Source organism: Oryzias melastigma, linkage group LG15, assembly GCF_002922805.2.
Source record: "Oryzias melastigma strain HK-1 linkage group LG15, ASM292280v2, whole genome shotgun sequence".
Classification (NCBI taxonomy): Eukaryota; Metazoa; Chordata; class Actinopteri; order Beloniformes; family Adrianichthyidae; genus Oryzias; species Oryzias melastigma.
In genome coordinates, this window is record NC_050526.1 from 13,962,948 (window position 1) to 13,981,515 (window position 18,568).

An 18,568-nucleotide genomic window follows, 5' to 3' on the forward strand; every position below is an offset into this window, starting at 1 on the left:
TTTTACGATATTTTTGTACACAAACCACGGTAAGTATTGCGGAGTTATCTCTTTTGAAGTTGTGTACGTGTACTACCTGGTCAGAACAGTTTCCTGTTAAAACCTTCATTGGTGCTTGTATTCAACGTTTTGCCCCCCGGGCTTCTTTGGGCCTTCGGTTCCATTAGCTAATGCTCTGGTTTGAGGTTCTCTCAACTTAGAAAGAAGTCGAGATGCCAATCTGCAACCCAACACCACCTGAGGGAGCCCAACGCCGGTTACAGACTTCAAATGCAGAGAGCCCTCGCCACTCCTTTAGAAAGCTTCACTATCACACACACACCATTAGAGCAAAAAGGTTTATGTTCCTGAGTGTAGATTTCTGATAAACTCTGCGTTTTTATTTATAAGAAACAGGCTTAACTCCAAACATAAACTGCCTTTCCTGTCCATCCCAAAAAACAACTTTAGGTTAACACTTATCCACAAGGAACTGAAGAAATCTCCTTAAATCTTATTGGCTTAATGGTTAAATTCAGATGTTCACTCTGTGAAACTGAAAAAAAAGGCTTTCTCAAGTAAACAAATATAGAATATGCTATGTTTATTGTTAATAGGGATTAAATTCTACCAATGGAACTAGTAGAATTTGTCTTTCTTAAAAACTTTTTTAATGTCCTGTCCTTTTAGTAGAAAATACAGTCTTAAAATTTCCTTTATTGCTCTTGTAATTGGAAATTGACTAGCAGCTGTGGTACCACTACACAAGAGTGTCTTAAAATACGTGTGTATTACTCAGCAAAAGAGGTTTGCATCTTTAAAGTAGCAATAGTTATCCACTTTCCACCCAAATATACTCTATTTGAGGGATTGCAGCAGTCCAACTGTCCTTGTTTCTAGAACAAATTAACCTTAATGTAAGACTAGAATTAAACATTTTATGATAAATTGTCTTAAAAGTTTCATGTAAATGTGTGTTAACTTTCAAACTTCTGTCTTGGTGTAAAATGCGTTTCGTTCTGTGTTTTAAGTCAAGTTTTCTCTTAACTCAATCAAGTCTGTTTCTTGAAAAAACAAGATCACTCACCATTCACAAATAAAATTTTGCTTTTGAATATTCTGTAAAAAAAACAACTTTCATTTGAGATATCGCTTCCCAGCTCACGAAGGAGAAAATAATTTATACTTAAAAAAAATGTGTTCTTTAGTGTATCAAAGATAATATATGATCATAAATATGGATATAGTATACTCTGAAAGGCTGAAGAAAACTATGATATAGACGCTTAAAGATTTTCATGTACACCTTATTATGGGGAAAAGGAAATATGGTAGACGGTAGATAAAAATACTAGGGGAGATTTTTCGTTTTTGTTGTGTGATAATATCCAAACTCTGTTAGTCTGTTAATGCACCTTAAAGTTCAACATTTTTTTCCTAAATAATTAGATTATTCTTAAGAATAGAGCGTGTTGTTTGAACCTGAAATATGAGAACTCGTCAGAAGCCTTTGTGAAAAACAGAAAAGTGATGTGAAGATTGAAGAAAATCTGAATAAATGTCACAAAAATTGAAACCTTAGAGTTTACAAGTCCAGATTCTGCAGGGCCCTTTGTAAAGTTTTTTTTTTTTTTTTAAAATACATTACATATAATAACGATACATAACATCGCAACAATGCAGAATTAAACTATGACAGTTAATAAGTGAAAAGGAGCAGAAAGAAGAAAACTAGTATTATCTGTCCCTATTGCTACATCAACGAAAATAAATCAAAGTACTTAAAACAGCTGGTGTAAGCTCCTGACATCTTCAGGTTAGACTTCAGTCTTCCAGTGTGTTCATGTCTGTTCTGTGCTCTGATGTTGGTGGCAGATGTTGCAGAGCTACGTCTCTGTAGTTTCCTGGTTTCATTCAGATTCATGCGTTTGTGCAAAGTCAGACCAGACGTGTGGAGCTGCTCTGCCTTCTCCCTCCTCCTTTTCCTTCTCTGCCTCCTCCTCCCTGCATTGCGACACTGGCACCCCACAAAGGGTTCTCCGACCCAGAAACCACTCGGCAGACATTCCCTGTTATGCAATAGGAAGTGTGGGGGCTGTGAGCAGGGATCCTCTGGGATCGATCCCCTCCTGACACACCTCGCTCTTCATCAGTCTTGCTGACGTTGTTTATGCTCTGTTTGCTGCCTTGTTTAGATTGACAGCTTTTGGTTGCAGTAACAAAAATAAGTCTTCCTGTATGTATTGGATTTTTGTTGGTGTGGAGAGAGGAGGAGTAGCTGGTCTGCCAGACACGTTACTGCATGAATGAAATAAAAATAGCAGTGCTTTAAGCACCTTCATGCTGAAGTACTGGGATTTCCGTTTGGGATTTCTGTTGATATTCTGGACCAAGTGTTGGCCAAAACACATTTCTAGTGTTTTATATTTAAAATTTGTGTTTCACATGAATTAGAACACCTTCTGTACAAAATGATTAGTTGTCACTCATCATTGTAGAGTCAGAACGAAATCCTATCAGTGAGATTTATCAACAGAGATGCAGAAAAATGCAATTTATGCTTTTGTCTGCTGATCTGATCGTTCATTCTTTCATAAAACCAAAAGAACAGCTGTACAGTTTGAGGTTCAGTTTTGGTTGCATTCAGTTGCCCTGAAGTGCAGGCAGTTGACCACTTTTCCATGCTTTTTTTATTTTCTAATTTGCAGGAAACCTATGATCACCTAAAGAAACGGAGTCTTTAAGTTTTTTCTGGTAAAAGAATAGACTGTATATAAGTACTGGACCGAGTGAGTGTGATGTCACTCATGGAACATGACCCAATCTGAATTCTTCTCCTCTCCCTACCTCTACATTTAGACCTCCAAACTGCGAGTGTCTCATATTTCAGACGTTACTTTTGCTCGATGACGTCACAGCAGTCACAGGTCAACTAGGTTAGCGCGGAGCTTCCAGCGCTCGAATATACATAATAAAAGCGGTTTTATAACTTTAAAAAAGTAATTACTTACATTTAAAAGTAAACTTGTGCTCCAGAGCAGACTTTGCATCCCTCCACTTGGAGAGTTGGATCTTAAAAAATATATCGGACACCACTTGCACTTGAAAGCAGGCTTAGGAGAATTTTTCAGACCATTTAAACGTTCAACGTGAGATTACAGATCGAGGTACCTGATTGGTCAGTTTATAACTTGAATAACTCGCATCACAAATTCAATCTAATTTAAAATGTTTGAGATTATGAACTGTTATTCTGACAAATAATGACTGTGTCACAGCTGTTTATTTCACAATAGAAGTCTGGGATTTTGGCTTCTTGGAGCCAGCAGGTACTTCCTGTTTGGAACGCCAGGGGGGAAGTGTCATTTTGTCCAGTTCTCATATACAGTCAATAGGGAAAAGCAACAGAGGAGACAGAAGTGGAGGAGGAATGTGTGCTGTCAGTGAACTAACACCGTCCAGCGTGATAGGCTACCTTTATGCTCAAGACTGACATAATATATACAAAATAAAAGACAGTCCTATTAATGTTTCTGAGTAAACATCATCAAGCACTTTCAGATAACAGCTGAGACTTGTTTTTTTCCTGTTGTGCCTTTCTGTATAATGACCCTCCGAGCATCATCCTGAAGCATCAGTTAGTGTTTCCTCATGTCTGACTGATAACGCGCATCATAAAGTGCATGCATGTTTTTATAATGCGGCCAGAATCAACAAAGGCTAAAAGCTCAGCCTGTCGTCTGTGACGCCAGGCTGTTTCAAGCAATCATAAAAGCTGTTTATAAAAGAATCCTAATCAGATTCGTGTAACAAAGTCACTTTGCAGGTAAATGTAGGGATGTTATCTGTGTCCACATCCGCCCAACGGAGATCAACCAGCATCCCATAATGATTCTAAAGAAGCTCAGAGAGGTCATGTCATGTTCTGAAACGAGTCAGGGCTGTGATGAAAACCTAAATCCTGCTTCTCTGTAAGAAAATTCAAACCTTTGAAGAATTAAAATGGATACACTTAGTTTTATCAGATACAAAAGTATATTTTGAAGCGATTTCAAAATACCAGATTTCCTAATATGGTCACTGTAAAGAAAAGAAGAAGAAAGGTATCTGAGGAAAAGCCAAAATATTTACAAATGCAATTATTTTTAAAGGCCCACTAAAAAAAAAAGATTTTTTTTGTCCTTTTTCTGATGGATGACATACATTTGTGAGAATAGACACAAAACTGCAGTTTATAAAATATTGTATTTGAATGGTAAAATAGGTGGGCCACGAGCTCAAATATTGCTCGCCATTTTTGTTGCACCACTAATGTTATGTTGGGGGTGTGAGAGCCTAACGGGAGAGAGTGTAAACAGAGAGCTCTCATCAGCTGGAAGGGAATGGGGGAGCATGATTGTTCTCAATTAGCTGATCTGCCAACAACTCAGGTGAATTTCTGAAGAACTTCTACTGCTCTGCATAAACTATGTCCTAGAAAACTATGTTTTTTTTTTAAATTTATACAAAAAATAGCATAATTATTAGCATATTAAAAGATCATCAGGAACGTTTTTAAGTTGAGCAATGGATAATTTGAGTGGCTCTTTAAGAAAGTTGGTGTCCACTTCAGCAAAACTGGAGCCTCTCTTGCAGCTATAATCAGGATTTTGTTTTGTCTCTGCTTCAACCTCACAATGCTTCTCATCTACAAATGTTGATACTCTCCTCAGAGAAGTTTCAAACCCATCAGACATCAGTGCTGCTGTTCTCGAGTTCAGAATTTTGGTTTGTCTGATCCTTTTTAAGAAGTAAATCTCTGCATATTCAGATTGAAACTGAGGCTGCTGTGGGCGTAAGCTACAGAAAGTCCATGAGTGTGGTTGATCCTTGCTGGTTTGTTAGGATCTCTTGAGCACCGAGCTGCTCTGTCTCAGGTTTGAACCTGCATGAGTCTGGCAGGTCGCCTGCTGATGACTGTTCAGGTTCAAGCAGGCCCGGCGGCGCCTCCTACTGTCCACATGCAGCCCTTCACACAGAGCTGAAGATTACATTTTTATTTAGTTAGTTTAATCTATAAATTGCAATAAGTAAAAGCTAAAGGTCTGCCGACCCACAGCCTTGCACTCCCTGGACAAGAGCGCAAACTCCACAGAAAAAAAAGACGTAATTTTAGAAACCCAGTGAACCTTGAACATTGACTGAGCTCCATTACAACATCTGAATGAGGGTGAAGGTTCACTGCATCACATGGAGGTGAAGAGTCACTGATGCAGCAGTCTGAGCAGCAGGAGCTCATCATCCCACCTTCTGCTGATCAGCTCAGGAATCTGCATTATTGACAGAGGGCCAGACTAGCGCCCTCTGCTGGACGGAGAGGCGGTGTTTATCCTGCCTCTGCACATCCGTCAGTGCTTGTTTGTAAACCCGGCGGTTTATGGAAGCGTGAACATTTAACAGGGAGGACATTGAAAGTTGCAGGTTCAAACACAGGTGTGTGGTCTGTGTTTATTGCAACTATTCAACACCTGGAACTACTTTTTGTGCATGTAGAACGCCGTGGTGGGTGTGAAGCGGTTTCTGCTGAATGAAAGTTTTTACAGTTGGCTGTTCTGTGGTCAGATTGGGGGGGTTATAGTCGCTGCGTCAGACAAGCTGCTGCAGACGGTCACCTGACCGCAGGCCACGCCCCCGTCTCCTCTTCCTCCACCTCTTCCTCCCCCGCGGAGCTCACACACGTCCCTTGCGCGTGCCGCGGCCGGTCGTCTCTGCGTGGAATGCGCGCGTGCTGATCGGACATGGACGACTCCTCCGTGGTGCAGAAAAAGCCCGCGAGCCCGCAGTGGAGGGAGCAGGGTACGTGTCACTCCCCGCGTGCGTGTTCGGTTCAGCGTTTCTGCCCCAACTCTGTTGTTTGGGGAGTTCGGTTGGCGGGTTCGGGTCGGAGCAGCTGTTATAATTTATCCAGCAGAGGGTGGAGGGGTACTTCAATTGGTAACGCGTTCCGATCGGTTCTGGATGGTTCTGAGCTAGCGGCTGCTGGACCTTTGGACTTTCATCTGCTCACTGGACTCAGAGGTGGTCGGGGGCGGTGACGTCAGCTGGAAGGTTAATGATTGTCGCGCCTATCTGACGTGCTCTAGGAGAGCCGGCTGGAGATCCGTGTTCCGGTTCTGAAACCCCCAGTTGGTAGTTCGTGTTAAAGTTGCAGCTGTGAGTGTCAGTTAGAGGCACGAGGCTTCCTGAGCAGGGCCCACGCGCCTGGGTTTAGAACCTTTTGCACCGGGCGTTTCCGGTTCTGGAGCTCCGGGTTGGAGTCACTTCTGACCGCACTGCAGCTTTGAGGATCGAACCTTGATCTCATCAGAATTCAGAGCTGCTCCTCTCTGATTAGATCAGATCATTTCTGACCTTTCATCTAAAGGTGCAGCAGCCTGCTTATCTGCTGTGAAGATCCTGAAGTCTGCAGGAGGTTCTGATCAGAACACACACATCAGAAGTGGTGGTACAAGCACTAATCATAAATATATGGACTGAATTGAACAATAAAGTTTTTTTGATGGTTCCTGCTATTATTTCAGACTGAAATCTTATTAGATGTGAAATGGGTTTTCTAAATAAACAGAATGTGTTTAAAAAATGAAAATATCTGAAAATGTCCTGCAGCCTTACAGCAATAGAATGAGAGCTAACATGAATTTGTAACACAAGAGTGGACATAAATCCTCTGAGTTTAAAAGTGTAGCACATGAAGTGAAACAGTGTTTCTGGAGGACAGAAGTCGTCTATCAGCAGAGTTGGAGCAAGGCTGCAAGCCGCACTGTGACTAAGCACTATATAGTGAGTCTGGTGGCAATAACTCTTATATCTGAAGCTGGGTTTGCTTCTGGAATCAGCATCAGGGAGGGTTTTTGCTGACAGAAAACAATGATAGTCGCTTAATTTTTAGATTGGAGCTCGGCCAATCCCTGTGGCTTTACTAAATGTCTGTCATGTTGCATTTAAGTCTGTGCAGAGCTGCAGGACAGTTCACAATCGGCTCAAACTGAGGAGTCAGGCTGCATTTTGAGGGTTTTAGTCTGAGGGATCACACATTGTTCATTCATACAGTTTTCCTGTAAACAATCAAAAATACTGATATCCTAAAATGTTAATCAATATATTTCTTTTAAGGGAAGATTAAGATGCGTCATTCCTTGGTTTGAATAATGACAAGCTGTTTCTGCTTTAGTTTCAGTCTGTGAAGGGGCGCCTTCTGTATTTTTATAATCTAAACCAGATCCAAGATGTGTGTGTGTTTCAGCGATGGGTGGGTCTCCTTGTGTCAGTTTTTAGTCGCTGCAGTACATCTACTTCCTAAACCAGAAAAGCTGTCTCTATATATGATCATGAAATGGGTAGGTCCTTGTGTCAGATACATTGACTGTAAATGAGACCATCTTCCTTTAGGAAAGTGCTCCTGTAGTTCCTAAAAGAATCAGGGAAGTCCAGTGTTTTTGATAACTGCATGTCAGTTGGGGAGAAACCTCCTCCATATGAGACTCCCATGGTATATGGACTGCCCAACCCTCCTTTTATGGATTTTGAGTCGAGCCAATGATCAGTTTGACTTCCTTTCCAGCTGGTTAGATTTGAATTCCTGCTTATCTCTGAACCCTCCGCTTACCTTTTACAGCCTGGTTATGTAACACCTCCTCTTCATCATCATTAAAACAGCCATCTCTTCATAATATCACACAGCTGAATGGCTCCGTCTCAGAACGGCATTCTTCTTTCCCATCCCTGGTAATGTTTCAGCTCCGACCTTTTAGTCTCCATCAGCTAAGTGGATTATGAAAACTCTGGATCCCAACTGGACCTGAAACTTGACTGAACCTGTCAATGGTCAATGGATACAAATGTTATGATTAATCATAATTTAATCACTGTAACTTTAAACTTTAATTAAACTCGTTTAGTTCAGTCAAAAGACCAGAGCTTCTAGTTTTTTACTGGAGTATTTACAAACCTCTGCTGCTGATCTAAAGCAGCTTCCACAACAAGAAAATGAGTGTTTGATTCTGCATCTAGATCAGGCCACGACAGAATAAATTCATCAGTCAACAATGCATTATCAGTTTCTATTTTATTTTAATCTTAACAACTATAGTTACACTTGATAAGGACCAAACATTCCCATAGTGACGAGTGTCCATAGCATCAGACACTTTATTGACCAGCACTATTTCTACCAGACTTTGTAGGCTGAGATCAGTTGAGAAAGACTTGATTACAGATGCTGCATTTGAAAATTGTCAAAATTCAATGCAAGTCAATTTATGTGGTTGTATGTAGTAATGATTCACCTATAATCCTGACCACTAAGTCCTTTAAGGTCAGTAAATATTGGTACGAACGATAGCAGTTAGCTGTCGCCTTCAATTTTGCAATAAATATTTTCTTCCTCTTTTTTACTTTTCAAATTCAAGTTGTTGAACTACTTAAAAATACAATCAATTTTTTTTTTTTGCATCTCTGTAGTGTAAGATGAGGGTTCCTCTACCAGCCACATGGAAACATCGCTAAACTTTAGCTGTGAAAGAGAGAGACTGCTGAGTATTTCATCAAAACAACCTAAAAGATTCTCTGCATATCTTTGTTTTTCACTATTGGACTTTTGTAGTTTGTCACAGGTGCTACCGTTATGAATGTTGTACAGTTGCAAGGCCCTCTGGGATTTCTTTGATTTCTCCAAACATTGGACACGAGATTTTCTGATCTCCGTTGAAGTCACAGTAATGGAAAAACAAGGTCTGCTGAAACAAACACAACAGAGACTTGTATTTTCATCTTCTTATTGAACGCGTGTTAATATTCACAACAGTGCAGGGAAGAACAAGTGTGTGAACCTAGAATTTATTGAGCTTTAAGAGCTGATTAGAGTCCAGGAGTCGACCAACCTGGAGTCCAATCAATGTGGTGAGATGGAGATGTGTTGGTTAAAGAAGACCTTCTTTATAAAAGCTTGAAGTAAATCAGAGACTCTTAGAAGACCTAAGATTAAGAAATGTTGTCCTGCTTATAGTTGTTAAGGTTCTTGAAGTGTCTAAAAGCCTGTAAGTACATGTTTGCATACGTTCTGCTATGTTGAGATGACTGCAAGAGCACAGCACATAATGCTAAATGAGTCGTACAAGATCTCTAGACTGTCAAAACCTTGAAAAACACTCAAGCACATGATAACATACTATTGATGCGTTTACAATATGTAAACCTTAAACATTAATAAAGTTCGTATTTGAACAGCACTAATACACAAAAAATGGCAGAACGCCTTTGATATTTGTAGTAGAAGTTCTTGATATTTGACAGAACTACAGGCTAAATATTCTGTGGACAGATTAAACCAAAATAAAGTTGCTATTAAGGGCATGGTGGTATGTGGAGATCATCACAACTTCATTCTAACTGAAATTTAATGAATGGGGCGTCATGGTTTGGAGCTGGTGCACTAGCTCAAAGCTTGTTCTTGTACTGTAAAATGAGTTTAAATTTATCAGGATAGTTTGCAGGAAAACTTAAGACTCTGAGGTGAAGCTCAGGGGATAAGGAATGTAATGATATGAAATAAATCAATAATGGAATAGCTATACTAAAAGAAAAGACGCCTTTCAGAAAGGACTGACCAGACTTCTGACTTAAGTGGTTTACGCCAGATATTTCCCCAAAAAATACTGCATTGAATCAGTAAAGACTGGTTCAAAATGTGTTCTGACCGTTGTGTAAGTCTGATAAGATGACGCTTTATACGTCCCACAGGGGATACATTTCCCCACTCTGCTGATGATCTGCAACTACTGGAAAAGTTTGGAGCTTACTGCTCCCAAGAGGGTCAACCAGCTAGCATACTTCTTATCCCCTGCACTGTACATTTTTAATACAGTAGTTGTATTCAATGAAAACATAAAAAAATAAACATCTGTTTGGTATTAGTTTAACAGTTTTTCTATTTTTAAAATCTAGATGAATATTAAAACATATTTTGGGCGATACCAAAAGGTTCACATACTTATATTTTGCAGTTGTATTCTCAATGTTGGACTTATTTTAACAAGTTCTTAATTTTATGCATTTTCGATGTTTCATAATAATTAATTTCAGGTTTTGCTGCCTTTTTCTGTGTAGTTCAGCTGCACATTGTTGATTTTGTTTTTTAGTTGCTAAATAATTAAGCACCAATTCCAACTTAAAGCGGTCTAAATATTTTTTGTTTTGTTTTTAGTGGCACTTTTACTTTTGAGCTTCTACCATCATCGTTTTCTAAACATTTATTATTTTATGGTTTTATTAGTTTTCATCATTCCCTCGGCTCGTCTAAGTTGAAAAGGTCAACTGCGCATGTGCTCACCCCCTCTCCGCGTGCCTCACCTCTCGTGCGCGGAGGGGGCGGAGCCTCCCTGCTACCGCAAGCTGAGGTTCAAGATGGACGCCAAGCGGGGTTAGTCTGGCTTTAATATTGTTTCTCATGTCCGCCTTTTTGCTGGTTTTAATTCCCGCGTGCGTGCGTGTCAGCGTATCGTTTGTGTCTGTGTGTATTTTTCTGCATATGCCTCGTTGTTTCGTTCGGGCCGCGAGCTCAAACGCTGGCATGGCCGCCAGCGGAGGTCATGCCGGACTCTGACGTTCGGTGCTGAGATGCGAGCTCCCGGTTTGGTTGGGGGCCCGGGGAGGGTGGTGGCCGTGCCAACCAGAGAGAGGATTAAAAGCTGGTGGGCAGCGAAACAAGATCAGCGGCCAGGAGGAGGTTGATGTGATGCTGCTCTATTTTTAGCGGCCGTCGGCGCTGCTCGTCTGCCCGCGACCATATGTAGCCAGGGGCCACATTTGGACCGTCAGAACCCCCTCCTCTCTCCGTGGCTCCGTTTTCTGAACATACGTTCGTCCTGTAGCTTGTTTTGACACAAGCACAGCAGCTTTTTGTTCGAGCTGGAGGCTGCTGGAGCGCTCTGAAGCTAGCTGTGAGCTAACAGCGCCTGCGCGACCGACCGCTCAAAGCTCTCCGAATCAGAGCCGAACTGCTCGGTTCTGATCAATTCTTTAGTCTAATCGGTAATGAGCGAACCCTTTGGTTTCAGCTGTGGGCTGAAACACAACAAAAACCACATGGGCTGCGCCGTTATTACGCTTATTATGAAATATAGCAAAACACGTATATAAAAAATAAGTAGCTTTATTTTTCTTAAGGACTATTGAGAAGTGGTTGATGGTTTGATTCCTACCTTGAGTTATTTAGCAGTGTTAAAAATGATTTTAAAAGAAATAATATATATGAATAGAAATGGAAACATAAACGAATGAATATAAGCTTGTATTTTTATTGTGATGGACACAAAAAATGTTGATATTATTAATATTTGAGACATTACTTAATATTGAAAGTTGTTTAGATGCGGTGATAATACAAGTTCCTGTAATTAACTGTCAATTAATTAGCATTAGCAGAAATGACTGCCTTTAACATACATAGAAATAGAAAATAATGAACCTTTTGAAAAACTGGAAGAATGTGTAAATACGTATATATATATATTTTTTTTAATTGTAATTCCTGAGTTGGTATGCTGTGTGGAACACAATCTGTTATCTGCTGGCCTGAAGGGAACTTCAATGGCATTTGCATTTGTAATATAATCAGCGGTGACTCTAGTTTGAATGTGTTTTACAGTCTGGAATTACAAAATGGAGAAATGCTGAGTAATTGACACAGCGTTTTGGTGTTTGACAGGATGTCAGAGCTACGGCGGAGCCCAGAAGACGGCTTTGCCGCAGTTTGCTGCAGAAAATCTGATTACAGCTAATCAGCCTTATAATCTGATTTATTGGCCGTAAAGCCATTTTCGCAGTGTGTTTTGATCCGCCGCCAGCCGTGTTGTTGGCAGTCTATGGGTCGCCTGCTGCACCTGCCGTAGTGCCTTTGAGCGCTTATAGACTGTGTTAAAATGGTGGACTGCTTTGTGTGGCAGGTTTGGAACCATGTGGCAGAAACGTGAAGCTGTCGTAGCAGCGGGTTGTCTTCTGATGTACAACATGTTGGGGTTTCACCCACAGCAGACTGAGACTTCTTCACTTCTAATATTGTCCCTTGACCTGCCTGGTATTCCCTGTTGAAATCTGAGCATGCTCAGTGCAGCTCACGAGTCATCTGTCAGTGTAGCCCACCTACAGTCTGCTCCCTCATTTGCTGCTGTCCCAGCAATTAATCACTTGTTATATCTTCAAGGGGAATACATGCAAATAGAGGCCTATAAACTGATGGATTACTCCAGGATTAAAACTAAAGACCAAAAGAGATTTTTATTTTGTTGATACGAAGGTAGAAGAACGTCAGAACATCGAAGGAGAAAGACTCTAAGCTTTACCTGGTAAAGGATGAACATTAATGAGTGAAATTTTTAAGTTGAAGAAATCCTGAAACAGAATGCTGTCTTTAATGGCCAAAAGAAACTTTTATTTACATATTTTTGTTGCTTAATGATTTCAAATCTTAAAATCTAATTGAACAAAGTTAAAGTTTTCTGATTAAACCTCCAAGTAATTAGGAGATCCCTTATAGAAGATCCATTTAATATCTATGACCTCAGTCTGACATGCTGGTCATCATGACATATTTTCATAAAAACTGTGGAAAAATCTGGACACGAGGCGTTCTGCATGTCTGCACACTTAGGTTAGTCTGTTAAGTTGAGAAATGTCTTAATTTCAAGAAATTCCAAAATAGTTTGACTTTTCCACATGTTTGTGTATCGAGCAAACACGAGGACTCATTTGCAGGACAGTTGAAGCGTGAACCACAGAACAGATCACCTCCGTCGGCTCATTCCGGTGCACAGTGTTGGAACAAACGTGGGATTTCTTTCTTCTTTTCACTTTGATCTCTTTCTGGATTGATGGTTTGGCGTGTCAGCAGGAGTCCACGTCTTTGATGTTTGTGCATTTAAGAGGGATTTCTGAAAACGACAATAACTGTGAAAATCAGGATCTTCATTTCCACAAAACCACCAGATTGGACCTGAACAGAACCAGCGTAGTTTGTGAGGAGTCAGATATTTCTCGATAGTTGAGCTTGTCCCAGGATTTCTGATTTCAAACTAAATTCTTTAAAAAAAAAAAAATGTTTTAACGGTTCAAGTTGGCCTTTTCATAAACATGATACAGGTGTTAGGTTTTTCAAGAAAGTTTTAAGCATCCTGTTAAAAGCGTCTCTGTTCTGTGGAGCTCTCCTGTGAGAGAACTGCAACGCCGTGCTTCCAGGCGATCAACCACAGTTTTACAAACACGCAGGACAAGCTGTTTCATAGCTTAAAGCAAATACCGAGGATGAAGAACTGCTGTGATGGAATGAGCCTCGGAGGTGAGAGAATGACTAATACGAGCCTCACTGGAGGGTGCATGAGACAGGATTCAAGTCAAAGAAACTGAAAATGTGTAGAAACGTATCTCGGGTCTTTATGACAATTGTGTCTTCAAAAAGACCCGGTCCAATAATTATCCTAATTTTGGAGCTTTAAACAGGCTATTGAGACATTTTTGTGAGGATGGGGGACATGTATAAAGACGAATAAGCTTAAAATTATTTTTCTGAGTTTTTCTTTATTCCAATCGCCTTCTGTCTTCAAACAGGTGAAAGTAGCTTACCTGGTTTGAAGGAGCTCACCAGATTCAAGATTCAAGATTCAAAGGGTTTATTGTCATATGTACAGTAAAGAAACTGGTTTCCCTGTACAATGAAATTCTTACTTTGCAGCTCACTCTGAATGCCATAAAGATAAAAAAAAAATATAAAGTTTTTTGGATATTTACAGGATGACTGAAAACAAGGTATATATACGAAATAAACAAACTATGCATATGTAAGTCACTAAGATATTTACAAATCAGTTGTGCAATTTACAGCGGTTATTGTGCAAAGGAGACTGACAGAACTGGATAGTGGTTCTGTCAGTCAGGTGTCTGTAGCCCCGCCCCCTTGACAAAGAAACAGCGGTTTATATGAATGAATGAACAGTCGCCTCCTGCTCATTCATTGGTACACCTTTTAACAACCGTCATGGATTTTTCACTGAAACACAACTGAAAACTAATTAAAAATAATTGGTATCCGTTTCATTTTTCCTCGAGTAAAACGCACCTTTACTGTGTTTTGAGAGGTGAGTCATTTTAACATCAATTTGCTGATGGGGAGGAAACCTCTTAAGACACACTTTCTGTGTGCACCTATTATTCACTTCATTTAAATGAGTTAGTGTGAGGGTCAAACAGAAACAAGTGTGTTTAAAAATTGTTAACATCTGAGGCACTAAGTGGAAAATTTTTTCTGTCAGATTTAAATGTTCAGTTGGGAGCGGTTTGTGGTCCAGTCCTGCCTCTCAGGTGGTGTTGGTTGCAGCTCTGGGTCTAAAGAAACTGTTCTTCATCTAACATAAATGAACTCAGATCTGGGATGAAGTCTTCTTTACAAAGTCTGCTGGTGCTGACGGAGTTCTGTTGGTCCTCCTGCAGTGGTGGATCTCCTGTACTGGCGCGATGTGAAGACCACGGGTGTGGTGTTCGGCGCCGCCCTGCTGCTGCTCCTCTCCCTGACCATGTGCAGCATCGTCAGCGTGTGCTCCTACATCGGCCTGGCCCTGCTGTCCGTCACCATCTGCTTCAGGATATACAAGGGAATCCTGCAGGCCATCCAGAAGTCTGATGAGGGACACCCATTCAAGTGAGTACCAGGAGACGCAGCTCCATCAACCACCCGCATGGATGCTAGTTAGCCTGTTGAGTGGTCATCTAGGTTATTATTTACATGTTTTTATTATATTTTCTTATTAGCAGACAGCATCATCTGAACTTCCTGTTGTGGTCAGTGGTTGACTAAGATAAAGATCACATATAGAGTCACTGAAATGATCAAATCTAAGGAGAAACTTCAGATCTTTGAAGTTTTCATTTCAGCTCCACAAAGTACTGAGGTTTTTCACATTTTTAGTCTGGTTCAAATAATAAACAAAGAAACAAATTTAAAATCAGATTAAATTAATTCTTAGTATGTTTTTGATATTTTTTCATGTTCTTTACTGTGTTTTAATGACAAATACTCAAACACTGAGCAAATAAAAAGGCAATGTAATTAAGAGACTGGCCCCCACCACCTTTCTGTTCACCCCTGCAGGCAGTACCTTGACCAGGAGGTGGCGCTGTCTGAAGACGTGGTCCACAAGTACAGTGATGCGATTCTGTCCAAACTCAACAAGACCATCGGTGAACTGAGGCGTGTGTTCCTGGTGGAGGACCTGGTGGATTCCATCAAGGTGAGAGCTGACCATGGGCCTGATGATGGCGTTGAAAAGAACTTGCTGAAGAACGGGCAGAAATTCAGAAATTTGTCCTGAAGCTTCAGATTCTTCAGCACGTTGTTTGTCTTCACAGTTTGCCGTCCTGATGTGGATCCTGACCTATGTGGGCGCTTTGTTCAACGGGCTCACTCTGATTATACTGGGTGAGGAACATTTCCCACAATGCCAAGGGCTTAAACCTGCCTCTCTAATTGTAAGATGGGCAAAAAAGAGAAGACTAACTCCCGTTATTCTCCTTACTCAGGCCTGGTTGGAGTGTTCACCTGTCCGATTGTCTACGAGAAACACCAGGTAAGACCGGGATTTCCCCGCAAACGCTCTTTGCTGGATTTTAGGGATCTTAGTTTGAACATTTTGGCAGATGAGCAGTTTCCAGCTGTCACAGACGATAGAAATGATTTCTCTCTAAATATGACGTTCAGAAAACAATGTTTAGAACCTGTGAATGGATTTTTGCTGAGTCATCAAATCTTCAGCTCCGCCTCTGTTTGTGTTCCAGGCTCAGATCGATCACTACGTGGGTCTGGTCAACAACCAAATCAAAGACGTCGTTGGAAAGTAGGTTTTGGGTTTGTGCTCTGTGCTTGACAGGTGGTGATGCGTTCAGGGGTTCTCATTTTCCTCTTGAACTTGCAGGATCCAGGCGAAGGTCCCTGGAATGAAACGCAAAGCAGAGTGAAGAAAGAGAAAGTCAAAAGTTTGGATTCAGGAAGTTCTGATCAGGATGGTTTGACGGAAGGAGGGGGGGTGTGGGATAGGGAGGGAGGGGGGTGTCAGACATGAAGGAAGGCTGGAGGAGGGAGGGGTCTGGCGAGGACGCGGCCCTTCTTAATGTATTTGTCCGAATAAAAACACATTTTTTCCAGTTCAGAATTCCTTTTTTTGTGCGTGTATTCCCTGGATCGGTCCGGACTCTGAGCTCGGCTCGTCTGCGGTTTAACTTTTTTGAAGCTTTGAGATGTTTGTTTCTGTGAGGCGACAGCACCCAGAGGGGCGTTTTTAGACTTGAATAACCCCACCCAATGCATTGTGGGAGGTCGGGATCTCCTCCAGCCGGATTTGTTTTTTTCTTTTCCCGCTTGTGAACAGTAGCGAGGAAGACGAGCTCCTCACTCCGTTTATTGTAGGAATGTTTTTAGCTGTATCGTGAATTTTTTTCTTTTTTTTTCTTCTCCGATCATCCCTGAAGCCTCGAGCTCGTTTTCCTCGGGGATCCGGTCACGCCTCCACATCTGAGGAGGGGGTAGAGAAAGGGAGGCTGTACTAAAAATCTTCATCGCTTCTGAGTAACTGTAGCTAGAAACATCTAGGAACCTTTCTGCAGACAAAAGTCATTAACCACATGAACGTCGTTTACACTCTTCATCAGAACATGTATATTATTCTTCAGCAGGCGGATGGAAACAAGCGTGCGCGTGGAGCCCACGTCGTCGTGACGATGCCGCTCCGTGTGACTTTGGGAAATCCTTTCAAGCATTTGTTTGTAATGCAAGTTTAATTGTGAATGATCAACTTCTTCATACTTCAATTGTGACGATGAAAAGCTCCCAGCTGGGAGTCGTGTTTGTGGAATGCGTTGTGAGATGTAAACAGTTATCAATAAAGCTTCTAGATGAAGAAAGCCCCGCCTCCTCGTCTTTGTCAAGCAAGGGAAGAAATGTTGATGTGAAGTAAGGACTTAGGTTTATAAAAAATCTTCTTTGATTAACTGTAACTTTTTAACCATTAACACGATCAGCGTCATTCCAGTAGATTGTGAAGGAGAAAAGCGGCTCAACGAAAACAGCAGAATCCGTCTTCTGGAAAACAGAAGACATGGATTTGTCAAACTCCAAAGTAACCACAGTGTTCAACAGCATCAAATACTTGGGAAGTGTTTTTTTATGTCTCCATATTTTTTTCCCCTTTTTTAGAGGAAATTTAACTTTTTTTTTTCTTGTTTATATTTCATTAAATGTTAATATTAAGGTTTAATTTTTTTAATGACAAGATAAAAAAGCATAAATGTTTTTTTGTTTTTTTTTTATATATATTTAGAAAATTTAGACGCCATCTAGATGTTTTTCAGTAATCTGGTAGCGTTCAAGGCAGATGTAAAAACATCCTTTAACACGGTTCCTACAAGTTTCTTCCAGTTGAATTTAAGATTTTTTTTAGGCCACACATCCCAAAAATTAAGACCAATTTCCCAGTCTATTTCCCATTTGATTAATTTACTCTCAATTTCTGAGAGCTGCTCTTTTACTTCTTTTTTTTTTTTTTTTCAAACTGGTGGTGGGCAATTAACGTTTTGGTGCAAAACAATGGTTTTCCCGATGTTTGCTTGCATCATTTAATCAAAAATAATCTAAGTTGAACTTTTTAAATTTTTGTCATGAAATGTGAAACGGAAAAGTTTCAAGTAGCACAATTTTTAAGGCTCAAATATAAAAATTCAAGACTTTTTAAGGCTTTTAAAGGTTTTATTTCCAAATTCGTAAATTCAATGCTTTTAAGAACTCTGTTTAAACAAAGAATGCTTTAGAAATTAATGCTCTAATATATTATTTATGTCAATTTACAAAATTGAGATAATTATCAAAGGAAATAGTATTTTACAGAGCAGAGATTTCCGATTTTAAATCCAGCTCAGGCCTCTACTCCCAAACCTGATTAAATCCAAGTTCCTCACTCGGCCACCGGGGGCTGGATTCAGAAATGGAAAAGTTCACTAAAAATGTCAGATTTTATACAAAAAAATGACAGTAAATTTAGTCCAGTTTCAAGAATATTTTGGATAATTTAGATGTACACTGCTTTATAACATTTCTGACATGGTGGCATGTTTTTTTTAAAGAAAGTGTTGTGGTTTCTACTAATTAATATAAAAGAAGAAGTTTATCTTGGTGTGAAATATTGAGAAAAAAATAGTACTGTGAGTGTAATTCTTGATTTGTAACTCACACAATATATTTTGTAATTTTAGTACATGTGAATACACAATTGCAAGTGCACACAGTTACACTCTAAATGTGTTGTATGAGTTACAAACCAAGAATTACACGCACGCTTACAAGTTGGTTTTCTGACCCATGACTTTTATTTTTGTAAAGTGTTGTTGAAGCACACAGTAATAACATTTTAGGTAGTAGGCTCATCGTTCTTATTAGTTTGATTGCAGTATGCAATCAAACTATTGTTCTTCTTTTTTATTATTCTTCTTCTTCTTCTTCTTCTTCTTCTTCTTCTTC

At 40.2% G+C, this 18,568-nt stretch overlaps 1 protein-coding gene across 7 annotated transcripts in view; it reads left to right on the plus strand.

Annotated features, from left to right (window-relative positions):
* The window catches only part of rtn4a (reticulon 4a), a 30,307-nt gene extending 13,348 nt beyond the window's left edge, over window positions 1-16,959 (plus strand). For 5 of the 7 annotated variants that reach the window (XM_024297993.2, XM_036215691.1, XM_024297995.2 and 2 more), the window contains 6 exons: window positions 14,497-14,704; window positions 15,155-15,293; window positions 15,412-15,481; window positions 15,583-15,629; window positions 15,838-15,896; window positions 15,975-16,959. In XM_024297993.2, coding sequence (XP_024153761.1) covers window positions 14,497-14,704; window positions 15,155-15,293; window positions 15,412-15,481; window positions 15,583-15,629; window positions 15,838-15,896; window positions 15,975-16,017 — 566 coding nt within the window. In that variant the 3' untranslated portion in view covers window positions 16,018-16,959. Of the gene's footprint in view, window positions 1-5,642; window positions 5,815-10,281; window positions 10,436-14,496; window positions 14,705-15,154; window positions 15,294-15,411; window positions 15,482-15,582; window positions 15,630-15,837; window positions 15,897-15,974 lie in introns of those variants that run through there. The other 2 variants (XM_024297999.1, XM_024297998.2) reach the window with 2 other exon arrangements.
* Window positions 16,960-18,568: the final 1,609 nt, after the last annotated feature.